Source organism: Chiloscyllium punctatum, chromosome 31 (assembly GCF_047496795.1).
Source record: "Chiloscyllium punctatum isolate Juve2018m chromosome 31, sChiPun1.3, whole genome shotgun sequence".
Classification (NCBI taxonomy): domain Eukaryota; kingdom Metazoa; phylum Chordata; class Chondrichthyes; order Orectolobiformes; family Hemiscylliidae; genus Chiloscyllium; species Chiloscyllium punctatum.
Genome location: NC_092769.1, coordinates 66,954,016 through 66,972,988, shown reverse-complemented (window position 1 = coordinate 66,972,988; position 18,973 = coordinate 66,954,016). Strand labels below are relative to the sequence as shown.

Sequence of the window (18,973 nt, the reverse complement as noted above, 5' to 3'; positions counted from 1 at the left end):
GCCGTCTGGCCCATCGAGCCTCCTCCGCCATTCTGTAAGATCATGGCTGGGTTCGGTTTCACTTACCCGCTCACCGTAACCCTTAATTCCTTTACTGTTCAAAAATCGATCTATGTTTGCCTCAAAAACATTCAATGAGGTAGCTTCCCTGGGCAGGGAATTCCACAGATTCACAACCCTTTGGGTGAAGAATTTCCTCCTCAGTTCGGTCCTAAATCTGCTCCCCCCGTATTTTGAGACTGTGCCCCCCCCCTAGTTTTAGTCTCACCCGAAAGTGGAATCAACCACCCTGCTTCTCTCTTACTTATGCTCTTCATAATTTTATGTTTCCATAAGATCCCCCCTCGTTCTTTTAAATTCCAATGAGTATAGTCTCAGTCTCCTCAGTCTCTCGTCATTAGCCAATAACTTCAACTCCAGAATCAACCACAGTGGTTAGCACTGCGGCCTCACAGCGCCAGAGACCCGGGTTCAATTCCCGCCTCAGGCGACTCTCTGTGTGGAGTTTGCACATTCTCCCCGTGTCTGCGTGGGTTTCCTCCGGGTGCTCCAGTTTCCTCCCACACTCCAAAGATGTGCAGGTCAGGTGAACTGGCCATACTAAATTGCCCGTAGTGTTAGTAAGGGGTAGATGTAGGGGTATGGGTGGGTTGCACTTCGACGGGTCGGTGTGGACTTGTTGGGCCGAAGGGCCTGTTTCCACACTGTAAGTAATCTAAATCTAATCTAATCTAAATCTAAATCTAAGTAAATCTAAAATCTAAAATCTAAGTAATCTAAATCTAAATCTAAATCTAAAATCTAAGTAATCTAAATCTAAAATCTAATCTAAATCTAATCTAAGTAATCTAAAAAATCTAATCTAATCTAATCTAAGTAAAAACCTCCTCTGCTCCCTCTCCAGTGCCAGAACATCCTTTCTCAAGTAAGGAGACCAAAACTCTACACAGTATTCCAGGTGTGGCCTCACCAGCACCCTATACAGCTGCAGCAAAACCTCCCTGTTTTTAATATCTATCCCTTCAGCAATGAAGGACATTATTCCATTTGCCTTCTTAGTTACCTGCTGCACCTGCAAACCGACCTTCTGTGATTCGCGCACAAGGACACAGAGTGCAGAGAGTGGGTAAAAGAACCACTGCAAGGGACACATGGAAAATTACTGCGATGTTGCTGAGATCTGGAATGTGATGCCCTAATTCCAGAAGCAGCTTCAATCGGAACTTGCAAAAGGGGAATGGGAAAACTTTGCAGGGAGACGGGGAAAAGAGCTAAGGGAACAGTTGTATAAATCAGACAGAGCGGTCATGAAACCAGCACTGGAAAGATGAGCCAAATGGCCACCTGCGTGATTGAGGAATCCAAAGTTGCAATTCCAACCCTCACTCCTTCGTTGCTCCTCATTCCAGTTCGCCCAGATCCACGCTATCGACTGAGGTGTCTTTTTTGGGCTCTGCGCTGTCAGAAGGATGTTGTGGCTTGAGGTCAGGGTTCAGTTACACTTTACCCAGCAGCCACACCGGTCTAGAATCCAGATACAACCAAAAGCATTTTGGCTTAGCAGCTTAAAGCTACATATCCTCACAAAGGTCCTATCCTCTGCAAACAGAAAGGACATGGCCAGCCATTGCGAATTTTCCAACTTAGATGGACACTTAGGGAACATTAATTGGTGCGGTGTCTTCTACATGTCAATGGTTCAACCAGTCAGAGTCAACTTGACTTTTTGTTGGATTTAAACGAAACTTTGGAGGACAACTGTTCCACGGTGAATTCTCCCTGGCAACCCCTTGCCCGATCGGAGTCGGCTTGCCAACTAATCATCTCACCATTTTCTCAGGCAACATAGTTGTTGTTCCCTCTGAGATTTGGCATTCTTGCCATTCTGTCCTGACGAGTGCAAGTTGCAAATCTTCAATGGCGTCTCCTAGCGCGTAGAAGAGAGGAGAAACATGCTGTTGGGACTGGGGTTGAAATATCTGCTCGCGAATGCTGACCTGGAGGTATAGCTTGCCAATTTTGAAGTCTGCAAACAATACGAGGCCTGGCCGAATAAACTCTGAGAGGGCACTAGTCGGCAGGGAGAATAGGGGCAGATGAGTAGAGTCAAGCCAACCTTGAAACAGTGCAACCCTGACTAAGATTTGGAAATCTTTGTCACTCAGAAAGCACAAGTAAACTGGAGTCATTACCGTGTTCCTGTTTGCGGGAGTTTTCTTGTGCACAACTTAGCTGCCATGTTACCCGCATTGTACAGAGACAGCGCTTCAGGAAGGGGTTCATTGGTCGCAGAGTGCTTTTAGATGGGGACCTTTTAGTGCAGGCTTGTAGTTCCTTGCAAGTGGAGTCACAGGTCGACAGGATAGTGAAGAAGGTGATTGGTTGATTGGTACACTTGGCTTTATTGGTCACACTGAGTGTAGGCGTTGGGAGGTCATGTTGCAGCTGTACAGGACAGTGATTAGGCCACTTTTGGAATATTGTGTGCAACTCTGGTCTCCCTCCTATAGGAAGGATGTTGTCAAACTTGAAAGGGTTCAGAAAAGATTTACATGGATGTTTTCAGGGTTGGAGGGTTTGAGCTGTAGGGAGTGGCTGAACAGGCTGGGGCTGTTTTCCCTGGAGCGTCGGAGACTGAGGTTTACAAAGTCATAAGGGGCATTGATAGGGTGAACAGCCAACGTCTTTTTTCACAGAGTAGGGGAGTCCAAAACTAGAAGACGTAGGTTTAAGGTGAGAGGGGAGAAATTTAAAAGGGGCATTTTTTACACACACAAGGTAGCACGTGTAAGGAACGAGTTGTCAGAGGAGGTGGTGGAGGCTAGTATAATTGCAACATTTAAAAGACATCTGGATGGGTATATGAATAGGAAGGGTTTAGAGAGATACGGGCCAAATACTGCAAATGGGACTAGATAGGTTTGGATATCTGGTCGGCATGGACTAGTTGGACCAAAAGGTCTATTTCCGTGCTGTACAGCTCTATGACTCTATGATCGTATGAGATGGCAGGTAGACATGAGGAGCAAGTCTTTTTAAAGAGCAACTTGAGGGTTTTGCATGCAGAGCTTTTCAAAAATACCTGGGCAGGTGGTGTCATAAATACAATTTCAAAATAGAAGCGTAGAGTGCAAAGGCTTCACAAAACCCAAACAGAGTCCCAATTTGGCTCAGTATTGTCCAATTCTGGGCACCATACTTTAGAAAGGATGTCAAGACTTTGAAGAGAGTGTGGAGGGTGAACGAGACAGCTTTTGATTACCTGAAAGAGCTGGAGATGTTCTCAGAGAAGGGGAGATTTGCTAGAGGCGTTTAGAGTCATGGAGCGGCTCCATCGAGCAGATCAAAAGAATTGGTTTTCAACAACTGAAGGGGGAGCACAAGTTTAAAGAAAATGTGCAAGATTAGGAAAATGTCGGTTTCAAAATGAAAGGGCCATGTAGCCAAACAAACATCTGTCACCGTTCTTAAAGGATGCTAACTCCAGACATTGATCATTCGGTGATTTACAGTGTTCACAAGTTAACGCCACGTAAAACTTCTGTGGCTTTTCACCAAGCCCTTCTGTCAACATACACCACTGCAGATTGCTAAATTTCTATTCAGTTTTTCTATGTCAACAGTCACACTGTAGCGACAGGCTCTGGCCACCAGGAGGTAAAAACAATGACTGCAGATGCTGGAAACCAGATTCTGGATTAGTGGTGCTGGAAGAGCACAGCAGTTCAGGCAGCATCCAAGTAGCTTCGAAATCGACGTTTCGGGCAAAAGCCCTTCATCAGGAATAAAGGCAGTGAGCCTGAAGCGTGGAGAGATAAGCTAGAGGGGGGTGGGGGTGGGGAGAGAGTAGCATAGAGTACAATGGGTGAGTGGGGAGGGGATGAAGGTGATAGGTCAAGGAGGAGAGGGTGGAGTGGATAGGTGGAAAAGGAGATAGGCAGGTAGGAAATGACCTGGGAGTTGCAGTGGGAGAGGGATTCCCTGAGATTCTTGTAGAGAGAGGAGGAAAACTTCTTCAAGGCAGGCATCCTTGCAAGAGGATTCGCAGTAGGGTTAAAATCAACGAGGTAAAAACAATGACTGCAGATGCTGGAAACCAGATTCTGGATTAGTGGTGCTGGAAGAGCACAGCAGTTCAGGCAGCATCCAAGTAGTCCCCACCCCCACCCTCCTCTAGCTTATCTCTCCACACTTCAGGCTCACTGCCTTTATTCCTGATGAAGGGCTTTTGCCCAAAACGTCAATTTCGAAGCTACTTGGATGCTGCCTGAACTGCTGTGCTCTTCCAGCACCACTAATCCAGAATCTGGCCACCAGGAGGCAAGAGGGAACCAAATCATAAAGATTCCCAAATCTGGAGAGAACAAAGAACAGTGCAGCTCAGGAACAAAGCCCACCCAGACAATACCAACACGAGATACCTTTCTAAACTAAAGACCTTTTGCCTCTGCACAGTCCGTATCTCTCTATTTCTTCCCTATTCATATATCTGTCAAGTTGTGTCTTAAATGTTGCTATTGTCCCAGCCTCCACCACTTCCCCTGGCAGCTCATTCCATACATGCACCACCCTCTGCGTGAAAAAGTTGCCCCTTATGTCCCTTTTAAATCTTTCCCCTCTCACCCTAAACCTATGTCCTCTAGTTCTGGGTTGGCCCATCTGATCAAGGTCCCATTGTACTCTGAGATAACTTTCTTCACTGTCCGATTTTAGTGTCATCGGCAAACTTAACTAACCATAACTTCAATATTCCCATCCAAATCCTACATCTTTGAGGACTCAATTTGCCTTCAGGTTTCCTAAACCTCACCTATGCCTCCTTTTTCTTTTTGACTATATCCAAAGCCACAGAGCTGAGAGTTTTGACAAAAATACATACTTTATCGATGCCTTATTGATCTCCAGGTCTGTCTCTTAAGTGTAACTGTGATTTCCTCCAGAGAAAGGAGACTTTGTGATGTAGTGGTGAGGGAAAGCAGAGGCCTAGATTGATGCTTATAGTCACAGGTTCAAATCCCACTAGAGCAGGTGGTGGAATTTAAGTTCAGTGAGGGGAAAGTGGAATGAAAAACTCTTCACAGGAATGATGACCACAGCAACTATCATCAGGCAGAAGGTACAGAAGCCTGAACACACGCACCAGCCGGTTTTGTAACAGTTTCTACCCTCCTGTTGTTAGAATACTGAATGGACTCACAAACTCTTAACATTCACCTGTATCTGTGTTTTTGTTTTTGCCGCTGTTTACCTGTTATTTAAATATCTATGTTACTTAACTCTGTGGTCGGCCTGGATTGCTCACAAGACAAAGCTTTTCACTGTGCCTCGGTACACGTGACAATCAATTCAATTCAATTCAATTGTACTGCCCACAATCCAGGCCCACTGCAAAGTTGTATGACTGAATTTGACTTGATTCAAGTCAACGAGGGATTGGCAACCAATGTTGGTCTTGCCATTAGATAATTGTTGGAAAAAGGTTCTGGTCAAACCGCATTTGGAATAGCACGGGCAGTATTTTGGGCCCTGTATCTAAGGAAGGATGTGCTAGCAATGGATAGGGTCCAGAAGAAATTTATGAAGCGCATATCATATGAAGAGCATTTGCGGGCTCTGGGTCTGCCCTCGATGGGGTTTAGAAGGATGAGCAGGGGGTCTGACTGGAACTTACAGAATACCGAGAGGCCTGGGTAAAGTGGATGTTGGGAAGATGTTTCCAACAGTAGAGAGACTAGGACTCTAGGGCACAGCCTCAGAGTGAAGGGATGACGTTTCGGAACTGAGATGAGGAGGAATTTCATCAGCCAGACTCTGTGGAACTCATTGCCACAGTGGGCTGTGGACACACAGAGTGTCTTTAGGACAGCGAAAGTTGGTAAGGGGATCAAGGAGAGAAAGTTGGTAATGGGATCAGGGGTTATGGGGAGAAAGTTGGTAAGGGGATCAGGGATTATGGGGAGAATGTTGGTAAGGGGATCAGGGATTATGGGGAGAATGTTGGTAAGGGGATCAGGGGTTATGGGGAGAAAGTTGGTAAGGGGATCAGGGGTTATGGGGAGAATGTTGGTAATGGGATCAGGGGTTATGGGGAGAAAGTTGGTAAGGGGATCAGGGGTTATGGGGAGAATGTTGGTAAGGGGATCAGGGGTTATGGGGAGAAAGTTGGTAAGGGGATCAAGGGTTATGGGGAGAAAGTTGGTAAGGGGATCAGGGGTTATGGGGAGAAAGTTGGTAAGGGGATCAGGGGTTATGGGGAGAATGTTGGTAAGGGGATCAGGGGTTATTGGGAGAAAGTTGGTAAGGGGATCAGGGGTTATGGGGAGAAAGTTGGTAATGGGATCAGGGGTTATGGGGAGAATGTTGGTAAGGGGATCAGGGGTTATGGGGAGAAAGTTGGTAAGGGGATCAGGGGTTATGGGGAGAAAGTTGGTAAGGGGATCAAGGGTTATGGGGAGAAAGTTGGTAAGGGGGTCAGGGGTTATGGGGAGAAAGTTGGTAAGAGGATCAAGGGTTATGGGGAGAATGTTGGTAAGGGGATCAGGGGTTATGGGGAGAAAGTTTGTAAGAGGATCAAGGGTTATGGGGAGAATGTTGGTAAGGGGATCAGGGGTTATGGGGAGAAAGTTGGTAAGAGGATCAGGGGTTATGGGGAGAAAGTTGGTAAGAGGATCAAGGGTTATGGGGAGAATGTTGGTAAGGGGATCAGGGGTTATGGGGAGAATGTTGGTAAGGGGATCAAGGGTTATGGGGAGAAAGTTGGTAAGAGGATCAGGGGTTATGGGGAGAATGTTGGTAAGGGGATCAGGGGTTATGGGGAGAATGTTGGTAAGGGGATCAGGGGTTATGGGGAGAAAGCAAGAGAATGGGGTTGGGAAACACATCAGCCATGATTGAATGGTGTAGCAGACTCAATAGGCCGAATGGCCTCATTCTGTTCCTATATCTTATTGTCATTATAAAAGAATGCGAGAGATACAGTCAACAGGCAGTGAATGGTAGAAAGTGAATGGTACGTTGGCCTTCGTAGTGAGAGGATTTGAGTGCAGGAGCAGGGATGTCTTGCTGCTCGGGCCTTACTGAGACCACAACAACACAGCAACGGGTCCGTCGGTTCACCAAGACTACAGCAATGCATGATGCCTTTCCAAACTAAGAACAGTGTCGCCTCAACACTGTCTGTATCCCTCTATTCCCTGCCTGTTCACATGTCTGCCTCTAAAGTGTTGCTATTGTATCCACCCCCACCACCTCCTCTGGCTGCTCATTCCAGGCACTTACCACCCTCTGTGTAAAACATTTGCCTCTCACATCTCCTTTAAACTTTCCCCCTTTTTACCTTAAACCTATGTCCCCATGCAATTGACATTTCTACCACTGGAAAAGACACCAACTATCCATTCTCCCTGCCCCTCTGATAACTTTGTAAGCTTCTCTCAGGTCGCCCTTCGTCCTTCGATGTGAAAACAAACCGAGTTTGCCCTCATAGCTAATTCCCTCCGAACCAGAAAAATATCCTGATCAATCCTTTCTGTGACCTTTCCAAAGCCTCCACATCCAGAACTGTACACAACTTCCCAAATGTGGACTAACTACTGTTCTATACAGCTGCAACATATCCTGTCAATGTTTGTACTCTCTGCTCCAAGTGATGAAGGCGAGCCGGACATCTGCTTTCTTGACCACCATATCCACTTGGATTGCCACTCCCAGGGAACTGTGGACCAGTATGCCTTGATCCCTCTGCATGTTGATGCTACTAAAGATTCTGCCATTGACTGACTACTTCCTTCTTGCATCAGATGTTCCAAAAGGCATCACCTCATGTTTGTCCAATTAAATCCCATCTGTCACTTCTCTGCCCAAGGCTCCGGCCTATCTATATTTTCCCTATCCTCTGGCAATCCTCCTCATTATCTGCAGGTCCCCCTATCCCCCATATTGTGGGCGGTCTCCTTATCGGAGGAAGGATGTTCTGTCTATGCAAGGAGCCCAATGAAGGTTTACCAGACCGATTCCCGGGATGGCGGGACTGACGTATGAAGACAAACTGGATATATTCACGAGAGACCTATACGATTCTAACAGGACCAGACAGGGTAAACGCAGGAGGCACGTTCCCGATGACCCGGGGAGCCCAGAACCGGGATGGTGGGGGGGGGGGGTCACAGTCTAAGGATTACAGGTGGGGCCATTTTGGACTGAGATGGGGAGAAACGTCTTCACCCAGAGAGTGGGGTGGGGTGGCGGGCTGTGGGATTCTCTGTCGCAGAAACATTGATTTTTCTTAGGGAGGAGTTCAAGGCCGTGAGAAGACACCAGCAAGCAAGAAGTTGGTGTGAAGTGACTCGGGAGCTTCCGCAATAAGGTGAGCGAACCTGCAGCATGGGCTGGTACCTGAGATTTCAATGTTGTGGCCGAGCGACAGGAATGGTTGTTGCAGGTCTCAGGATTTAGATGTCTCAGTACGAACAGAGAAGATGATTAAAGGGGTTGGGTGGTGGCATTGTTAGTCAAGGACAGTGTTATGGTGGCAGAAAGGACGTTTGAGGACTCGTCTACTGGGGTAGTATGGGCTGAAGTTAGAAACAGGAAAGGAGAGGCCTCCGAATAGTTCCAGAGATGTCGAGGATAGGAGATGATCTTCGATAGAAGTGAGAGTGACAGGGTAGTTATTATGGGGGACTTAAACTTTCCAAATATTGACTGGGAATACCATAGTACAAGTACTTTAGATGGGTCCGTTTTTGTCCAATGTGTGCAGGAGGGTTTCCTAACACAGCAACAAAGGCCGAGGCCACATTAGATTTGGTATTGGGTAATGAACCCGGTCAGGCATTAGATTTGAAGGCACTTAGGTGATAGTGACCGATATATTTAGTGATGGAAAGGCGTAGGTATATATCACGGGGCAAGAGTTATAGCTGGGGGAAAGGCAACTACGATGCAGTTAGGGAGGATTTAGGATGCACAGGATGGGGAAGGAAACTGCAGGGAATGGGTACAATTGAAATGTGGAGGTTATTCAAGGAACAGCAACTGCGGATATTTGATAAATATGTACCGGTCAGGCAGGGAGGGTGGGTGTCAAGCGTGGGAGCTGTGATTTACGAAGGAAGTTGAACCTCTTGCCAAGAAGAAGGCCGATATTAGGATGAGATGTTAAGACTCAGTTAGGGTGCTTGGAGAGTTACAAGTGAGCCGGGAAAAACCTAAAGAGAGAGCTAAGAGCCAGGAGGGGACATGAGAAGTCATCGGCGGACGGGATCAAGGAAAACCCCAAGGCTTTCTATAGGGATGTCAGGAATAAAAGAATGACTAGAATAAGATTAGGGCCAATCAAAGATAGTAAGTGGGAAGTTGTGCGTCGAGTCAGAGGAGATAGGGGAAGTCTTAAATGAACATTTTTCGTCAGTATTCACACTGGAAAAAAGTAACGCTGTTGAGGAGAATACTGAGATACAGGCTACTGGACTAGATCGGATTGAGGTTTACAAGGAGGAGGTGTTAGCAATTTTGGAAAGTATGAAAATAGATAAATCCCCTGGGCCGGATGGGATTTATCGTAGGATTCTCTGGGAAGCCAGGGAGGAGATTGCCGAGCCTTTGGCTTTGATCTTTATGTCACCATTGTCTACAGGAATAATGCCAGAAGACTGGAGGATAACAAATATTGTCCCCTTGTTCAAGAAGGGGGGGAAGGTCCAACCCTGGTATTTATAGAGCAGTCAGCCTTATTTTGGTTGTGGGTAAAGTGTTGGAAAGGGTTGTAAGAGATAGGATTTATAATCATTGAGAGATGAATAATTTGACTAGGGATAGTCAATGCGGTTTTGTGAAGGGTAGGTCGTGCCTCACTAACCTTATTGCATTCTTTGAGAAGGTGTCCAAACAGGTGGATGAGGGTAAAGCGGTTGATGTGGTGTATATGGATTTCAGTAAGGCGTTTGATAAGGTTCCTCACGGTGGGCTATTGCACAAAATACAGAGCCATGGGATTGAGGGTGATTTAGTGGTTTGGATCAGAAATTGGCTAGCTGAAAGAAGACAAAGGGTGGTGGTTGATGTGAAATATTCATCCTGAAGTTCAGTTCCTAGTGGTGTACCGCAAGGATCTATTTTGGGTCCACTGCTGGTTGTCATTTTTATAAATGACCTGGATGAGGGCGTAGAAGGATGGGTTAGTAAATTTGCAGATGACACTAAGGTCAGTAGAGTTGTACATAGTGACGAAGGATGTAGTAGGTTACAGGGGGACATAGATAAGCAGCTGAACTGAGAGGTGATGAATGCAGTGTAATACGGAAAAGTGTGAGGTGATTCACTTTGGAAGGAGTAACAGGAATGCAGAGTACTGGGATAACGATATCCTTCTTCGTAGTGTAGATGAGCAGAGGGATCTCGCTGTCCAGGTACATAGATCCCTGCAAGTTGCCACCCAAGTTGATAGGGATGTTAAGAAGGCATACGGTGTGTTCGCTTTTATTGGTAGAGGGATTGAGTTTCCAAACTGCAAGGTCATGCTGCAGCTGTACAAAACTCTGATGAGGCTGCACTTGGAGTATTGCGTACAGTTCTGGTCACTGCACTATAGGAAGGATGTGGAAGCTTTGGAAAGGATTCAGAGGAGATTCACCAGGATGTCGCCTGGTATGGAGGGAAGGTTTGATGAGGAAAGGCTGAGGGACTTGAGGCTGTTTTTGTTCAAGAGAAGACGATTGAGAAGTGAAATAATTGAGACATATAAGATAATCAGAGGGTTAGACAGGGTGGACAAGGAGAGCCTTTTTCCTCAGATGGTGATAGGTAGCATGAAGGGGCTTTAAATTAAGGGGTGATAGATATAGGACAGATGTCAGAAATAGTTTCTTTACTCAGAGAGCAGTATGGGCGTGGAACACACTGTCTGCAACAGTAGTGGACTCGCCAACTTTAAGGGCATTTAAATGGTCATTGGATAGGCATATAGATGAGAATGGAATAGTGTAGGTTAGATGGGCTTCAGATTGGTTTCACAGATTGGTGCAACATCAAGGGGTGACGGGCCTGTACTGCGCTGGAATGTTCTCCGTTCTATGAGTTGGATATAGTTCTTAGGGCGAGAGGGGTTGAAGAGTATGGGGTTAAAGTGGGACTGAGCTGGATGATCAGCCTCAATCTTATCAATGACAGAGCATGCTCAAACGAGTGAATGCCCTATTCCTGCTCCTATTTCCGATGTTTCTATGACTGGACCCTTCAGCCCCTCAAGCCTGCTCCACTGCCCAGCGAAATGGTGACTGATCAATCGATGTTTTGAATTCCACATTTCCATCTACCCCGATAACCTTTGAACCCTCGGCCTAGCACGGATCTATCTAATTCCACCTTTAAAAGTTCAAAGACCCCCCCACCTTCACTGCCTTCTGAGGCACAGCTCCAAAGTCACACAGCCTTCAGAGGAAAACAAAGTGTTCCTCATTTATGTGTTCCAAAACAGTGTCCCCTTTCTGGACTACGCCACACAAGGAAATACCCCTTCCACACCCATCTTGTCGAGATGAAGTGAAGTAGGTGATCTAAGATTATAAAGAGATCTTGATCAATTAGGTCAATGGGATGAGGAGTGGCAGGTGGAGTTTAATTTGGATTAATATGATGTGTTGCATTTTGGTAAAATAAACAAGGGCAGAATTTATACAATTAAAAATAGGGCCTTGGGTAGTGTTGTGGGAAAGAGAGACCTAGGTACCTAATTCTTTGAATTTTGCATCACATATAATGGGGGGGTTGAGAAGGTGTTTAACCCGCTTGCCTTCATTGCTCAGTCCTTTGAGTGTAGGAGTTGGGACGTTCATGTTGAGGTTGTACAGGACATTGGTGAGACCTCGTCAGGAATACTGTGTCCAGTTCTGCTCACTCTGTTACAGGAGGAATAATATTAAGCTGGAGAGGGTTCAGGAGCGATTTACCAGGATGTTGCTGGGAATTGAGTTATAAGGAGAGACTGGATAAACTGGATTTTTTCCACTGGAGCATAGGAGGTTGAGCGGTGTCTTTATACAGGTTTATAAAATCATGAGAGATATAGATAGATAAGGTGAATGGCAGGTGTCTTTTCTCTAGAACAGGGGATTTCAAGACTGGGGGGGGTATTTTTAAGATGTGAGGAGAAAGATTAAAAAAAAACATGAGGGGTAATTTTATTTATACAGACAGTAGTTCATGTGTGGAATGAACTTTCAGAGGAAGTGGTGGATGCAGGTACAATTACAATGTTTAAAAGACATTAAGATATGTACATGAATGAGAAAGGTTTGAAGGGCCAAGCGCAGGCAGGTGGGACTTGTTTAGTTTGGCATCATGGTCAGTGTGGACTGGTTAGATAGAAGGGTCTCTTTAGGTGCTGTATGACTTTATGACTCTGTGATTCAGGATCTCATATACTTCAAGCAGGTCACCTCCCACACGTCCAAATCCCTGTGGAAACCAACCCAGTTTGCCTCACCCTTTCCTCATCGGACAGCCCGCTCATTCCAGATATCGATCTGGTTAACCTGCTGTGAACTGAACTCCAACGCAGTAACATCCTCCCTTAAATAAGGAGACCAAAACGTTTTTTTGGTTCATTTGTAAGAAGTGAGTGTCACTAACTAGTCTAGCATTTATTGCCCACCCCGCAGTTTAAGAGTCAATCATTTCTGTGGGTCTCAAGTCGCATGTAGGCCAGACCAGGTAAGGATGCCAATTTCCTTCCCTAAAGGACATTAGTGAACCAGATGAGTTTTTCCCCAATAATCAACAACTGATTCATGGTCATCATTAATATCTTACTTAATTCCAGATTTTTAATTGAGATCAAATTCCACCATCTCCCAAGGCGGGATTTGAACCAAGGTCCGCAGAACATTACCTGGGAATCTGGATTAACAGTGTATTGATAATAGCACTAGGCCATCACCTCCCCTTAGCAGCCAGCATTCAAGATGCGATCTCACTAGAGTCATTCAGCAAAGAAACAGACCCTTCAGTCCAATCAGTCCATGCCAATCATAGTCCCAAACTAAACTAGTCCCATCTGCCTGCGCTTGGCACATACCCCTCCAAACGTTTCTTCTTCATCAACTTAGCAAATGTCTTTTAAACATTTTAACTGCACCCGCATCCACCTCTGGAAGCTCGTTCCACAAACGAACCACTCTCTGGGTAAAAAAATCGCCCCTCTTGTCTTGTTTAAATCCTCCTCCTCTCACCTTAAAACTATGCCCCCTTGTCTTGAAATCCCCCTCCCTAGGGAAAAGACTTCTGCCGTTCACCTTATCTATGTCCCTCATTATTTTATAAACCTGTATCAGGTCACTTTTGAGCCTTCTACGCTCCAGTGAAAAAAGTCGCAGCCTATCCGGCCTCTCCTTATATCGCAACTCCTCCATTCCCGACAACATCCTCGTAAATCTCCTCTGAACCCTCTCCAGCTTACTAATATATAACAGGGTAACCTGACCTCCATACAACCCCCCCAGAAGAGGCCTCACCAACATCCTGTACAACCTCAACATGAACGTCCCAACTCCGATACTCAAAGGTCTGAGCAATGAAGGCAAGCGGGTTAAACACCTTCATAACCACCCTTTTGATGGAAATTTTAAAGAATTATGTGTCTGAAACCCTCAGTCTCTCTGTTCTACAACACTACCTGTATAACTGAAGCATAACATCCTCACGTTTGTAATCAGTTCCTCTCAATAGTTCAGTAAAATCATGGCAGTACTTTTCAGAATATATTCAAATATATTTGATCATGCAACACCCCAAGCATCTGCAGGGAGGGTTGGGGGGAATATGATTTCAACATTAGGGAGGCGCTTCATTGTTACCTCCACCCCACACATACACACCCTCCTCTTGATCACAAACCCTGACTCTGCTTCCTATCTTCTATATTCTGAACAAATCAGGTTTTACATTCATCCAGTCATACAGATGTACAGCATGGAAACAGACCCTTCGCTTCAACTTGTCCATGTCGACCAGATTTCCCAACCTAATCAAGTCCCATTCGTCAGCACTGGGCCCATATCCATCTACGTTGAGATCAGAGTGGTGCTGGAAAAGCATAGCAGGTCAGGCAGCATCCGAGGAGCAGGAAAATCGATGTTGCGGGCAAGAGCCCTTCATCAGGAATAGAGGCAGGAAGCCTCCAGGGTGGAGAGATAAATGGGGGGTGGAGGGGTGGGGCTGGGGAGAATATAGCCAAGAGTAGAATAGGTGAATGGGGTGGGGATGGAAGTGATAGGTTAGAGAGGAGGGTGGAGTGGATAGGTGGGAAGGGAGATAGACAGGTAGGACAGGTTGTGGTGTCAGTGCTAAGCTAGAAGGGGTAAGGTGGGGGGAGGGGAAATGAGGAAACTGGTGAAGTCCACATTGATGCCCTGGAGTTGAAGAGTTCCGAGGTGGAAGATGAGGCGTTCTTCCTCCAGGCGTCGGGTAGTGAGGGAGCGGCGGTGAAGGAGGCCCAGGGCCTGCATGTCCTCGGCAGAGTGGGAGGGGGAGTTGAAATGTTGGTCCACGGGGCGGTGGGGTTGATTGGTGCGGGTGTCCCAGAGATGTTCCCTGAAGCGCTCTGCGAGGAGACGTCCAGTCTCCCCAATGTAGAGGAGACCGCATCGGGAGCAACGGATACAATAAATAACATTGGTGGATGTGCAGGTAAAACTTTGATGGATGTGGAAGGCTCCTTTGGGGCCTTGGATGGTGGTGAGGGAGGAGGTGTGGGCGCAGGTTTTGCAGTTCCTGCGGTGGCAGGGGAGGGCACCAGGGTGGGAGGATGGTTTGTTGGGAGCCGTGGACCTGACAAGGGAGTCACGGAGGGAACGGTCTTTGCGGAAGGTGGAAAGGGGTGGGGAGGGAAATATATCTCTGGTGGTGGGGTCCATTTAAAGGTGGCAGAAATGTCAGCGGATGTCGGCCACATCCCTCCAAACCCTTCCTATCCATATACCCATCCAGATGCCTTTTAAATGGTGTAGTTGTACCAGCCTCCACCACTTCCTCTGGCAGCTCATTCCATACACGTGCCACCCTCTGTGTGAAAAGGTTGCTCCTTAGGTTTCTTTTATATCTTTCCCCTCTCACCCTAAACCCTATGTCCTCTAGTTCTGGACTCCCCCACCCCAGAGAAAAGACTTTGTCTATTCACCCTATCCATGCCCCTCATGATCATATAAACCTCCATAAGGTCGCCCCTCAGCCTCCGCCGCTCCAGGGAAATCAGCCCCAGCTTATTCAGCCTTTCATCTCTGTCTTAAACAGATGACCCCTTATTGTGAAGGAGTGACCACTAGTTGCAGATTCTTCCCACAAGAGGAACCATTCTCTCCCCATCCATCTTGTCGAGCTCCCTCGGGATCTTAGCTGTTTCAACCAAGTCACCTCGCACTCTCCGAAACTCCAGTGGACACAAGCCACCCCCATCCTGTGTAAGACAACCCACCCCATTCCAGTGATTTATCTGGGTAAACCTTCAACAAAAATAAGGGAATCAGATTTATTAATTACTATAGTTCATCAAAAGAGGGAGCTGGGGGCTCATGTGTATCAACCACTGAAGGTGCCAGAATATAGTATAGAATCCCGACAGTGTGGAAGCAGGCCATTTGGCCCATCGAGTCCACGCTAACCCTCCGAAATGCATCCCACCCGGACACAATCCCCATAAACCAGCATTTCCTACGGCTAATCCACGTAGTCTACGTGCCTCGGGATTCTATGGGCAATTTAGCTTGGCCATCCCATTCTAACCTGCATAGCCCTGGACTGTGGGAGGAAACCGGAGTACTTGGAGGAAGCCCATGCAGACGGGCAGGGGATGTGCAAACTCCACACAAACAGTGGCCAGAGTGTGATAGTGGTTTCACAAAATGTATGGTGTCTGGGGCTTCAAAAATAGAAGCACTGAGCAGAAAAACAGGGCCAACCCCTGACTGTAGCATTGTTTCCATCCCTGGATCCCACTCTCACTCATCTCCACCCTCTCCCACACTCTCTTCAGGAGGTGAGGGTCCCCCAAGAAGGTGCGGAGGGACATTGACCAGAACAGTTCCTGGGATGGGGGGGGGGGGGGCAATGGAAGGATTTTAGCTACCAGGTCAAGGGTTGCAAAGGCTCGGGGTTGTTCCTCTCAGAGCGAAGGAGATGAAGGGGAGAGTTGATGGTTGTTGGTTGCCGTGGCAACAGATTCGGCTAAGTCTGGGAAAGAGAAGCTAGGTCCCGTTGGCTGATGGGACAACGGCTGGGGAGGGAGGAGACACAAGGTTGAAGGTTTTGAGGGTGAGGAGGAAGATTGATTTCCGCAGCGAGGGGGAGCAAGCTGGAACCCGTTGCCCACGAGATGGGAAGGGAAGGAGAGACGACGAACAATTTGAGGAGTTGTTTGGACAGGAACCTGAGGGGGAGTAAACTCTCAGGGCAGCGAAGGGGAGCGAATTGGATCGGTGCACAGAGGGCCTGTTTTGACCAGACAGGATGAATGGCCTCATACAAGTTTGCGACTTTCAAGTTTGCGACTTTCAAAAGGGAAGCCATTAAGTCCTTGAAAAGGGGGTGTGTTTACAGGGCCATGAGAAAAAAATGGAGTGAAAAGTCAATTGGGGAGCTATTCCAAAACGCTGACACAGGCTGAGAGACATTGAGTCATGGAGATGTGCAGCGCAGACACAGACCCTTCAGTCCAACTCGTCCATGCCGACCAGGTATCTGTAACTCACTGCCAGTGAGGTTACCAGAGGCAGAAACCCTCATCACATTTACAGAGTTCATAGTTATGCATTTGAAACACTCAAGGCTATGGACCAAGTGCTGTGTAATGGGGTGAGGATAGGTAGATACTTGATGGCCTGCACAGACACGATAGGCCGAAGGGTCCCTTTCGGTGCTGATAAACAGTAAATGACTATATTAAGGGTCATAGAGTTGTACTGCATGGAAACAGACCCTTTGTCAATGCTGACCAGATATCCTGAATTAATCTAGTCCCATTTGCCAGCACTTGGCCCATATCCCTCTAAACCCTTCCCATTCATAGACCCACACAGATGCCTTTTAAATGTCGTAATTGTACCAGCCTCCACCACTTCCTCTGGCATTCAACACACTCACCACCCTCTGCGTGAAAACATTGCCCCTCGTGTTCCTTTTATACCTTTCCCCTCTCACCTTAAACCTATGCCCTCTAGTTCTGGACTCCCCTAGACTTGGCTCCTCCTGTTGTACGGGGTGAGGGTGGGGGACGTTGGTTTCGGTCGTTATCCAGGGAATTGCAGGCTCTGATTGGAACAGGATGCTCTCGCGAAAAGAGACCAGGAGTGTGGACCCCCATCTTCCCAAGCCTGGCCAAGGGGAGATGTGTACGCTCCAATGGGAGGGGGGGGGGGGAAGAAAAAACCTTGGGCATCGACATCACCACCCAGCCTCCCCCCCCCACGCAAAACCAAAATAAACATAAACACCAGCAGATATCCCTTTCTCCAGCAGCAATGCCTCCTCCCAACCCCCCACCACACACCCCCCCCCCACCAAACAAAAGACTCGTCCTTGCTCAGAACAGCTGAGGAGATTAAACTGGGGAAGAACAATGTCAGAGAGAGAGAGAGAGAGAGAGGTGTGAAAAAAAACTGAGGGAACATTTCACTGCAATGCAGTGAATGCTTTCCAGAAATATCACCCCCCATCTCCACCAACATCCACTCCACCCATCTCTTGCCCCCACTATCTTGCCCAGCCTCCCAAAAAAAATCAGACAATTTTGGAGGAGGGTTTTCTTAAAAGGTCTTCTGTTTCCTCACCTCCCCGCCACCCCCCCTCCCCCCCGAATTAGCAGGCTCTGGGTGTCAAAATTGATATTTTTGCTAAAGGCGCACAGAATTGGTTAGAGGTGAACGTGACAGAGCGTTCCCCCCCCCCCCCCCCCCATTTACTGTATCCCTTTCTGCACCCACAGCAAGACACACACCTCCCTCCTCTCCCCTTTGAAGCTTCTTCTTTCTGGTGAAGGTGAAATTTAATTTCCTTGGTATTTCACTAACTCAGTAGGCAAGGGCGGCGATGCCATCCTCTGTGTCTGCGTTTGTGTGTGTGTGTGCGCGCGTGTGTTAGTCAGACTCACCTCCTCTCTGATGTCTTGCAGGCTCGGGGTGTTACCTTCGTTCACCGCTCCTGACAAACTCTGCATGATCTTTCTTCAGCCTCCCAGGCACAGGTCCAGCCGAGCGAAAACGCCATGTGGAAACGGCCAAGTCATTTCCTATCAGGGACAAAAGCTGCCCAGAGGGGGAGCAGGGCGATAGAGATACAGAGAGAGAGAAAGAGCAGCTCCCCTTTCAATCCTCCTTAGTAAAGCACTGTGATCTTACCCTTACAGAGACACACACACACATACACACACGGTGTGTATACAAAAGAGCCATCCTGCAGCATTCAGTTCCAATGAAGCATCTCACATATCCAAGTCTTGTTTTAATGTAAAGCTGAAAGGCATGTTCTAGCAATGGTCCCTGTTTTATATGCAGCACCTTCACTGCAATGTGTCCCTTTTTAATGTATTTGAATCTGAAATTTCTTTGCCTCACCTAGCCACTGACCCCTGTACTCTACAATTTCTGCCTGAAATACATAGCTGACGTCAGCTACCTTGGATACTGTTCCCAGCTCCTGCAATATTTAAAGGGGCAGGCCACGTCGTGATGCCAGTGGGGAACTGGGGGAGAGGAGGCTGCCTGACGACCCCATTCGGGGATAGGTCCAGGGTTTGTTGCCCCACCCTTAATTGCCCCTCTAGAAAGTGGTGGCGAGCCACCTTCATGAACCACTGCAGTCCGCGTGCTGTGGGTGGACCCACAATGCCCTTAGGGAGGGAATTCCAGGATTTTGACCCAGCGACACTAAGGGAATGGCCGCTGTGTTTCCGAGTCAGGATGGTGAGCGGCTCGCGGGGGATCTT

The 18,973-nt window shown here is 47.4% G+C and overlaps 1 protein-coding gene across 2 annotated transcripts in view; it reads right to left on the bottom strand.

The window, feature by feature from the left end:
• The window catches only part of LOC140457016 (transmembrane protein 151B-like), a 71,798-nt gene extending 53,164 nt beyond the window's left edge, over positions 1-18,634 (bottom strand). For both annotated transcript variants that reach the window (XM_072550915.1, XM_072550916.1), the window contains exon 1: positions 18,140-18,634. In XM_072550915.1, the coding sequence (XP_072407016.1) occupies positions 18,140-18,205 (66 nt within the window). In that variant the 5' untranslated portion in view covers positions 18,206-18,634. The remainder of the gene's footprint in view (positions 1-18,139) is intronic.
• Positions 18,635-18,973: the final 339 nt, after the last annotated feature.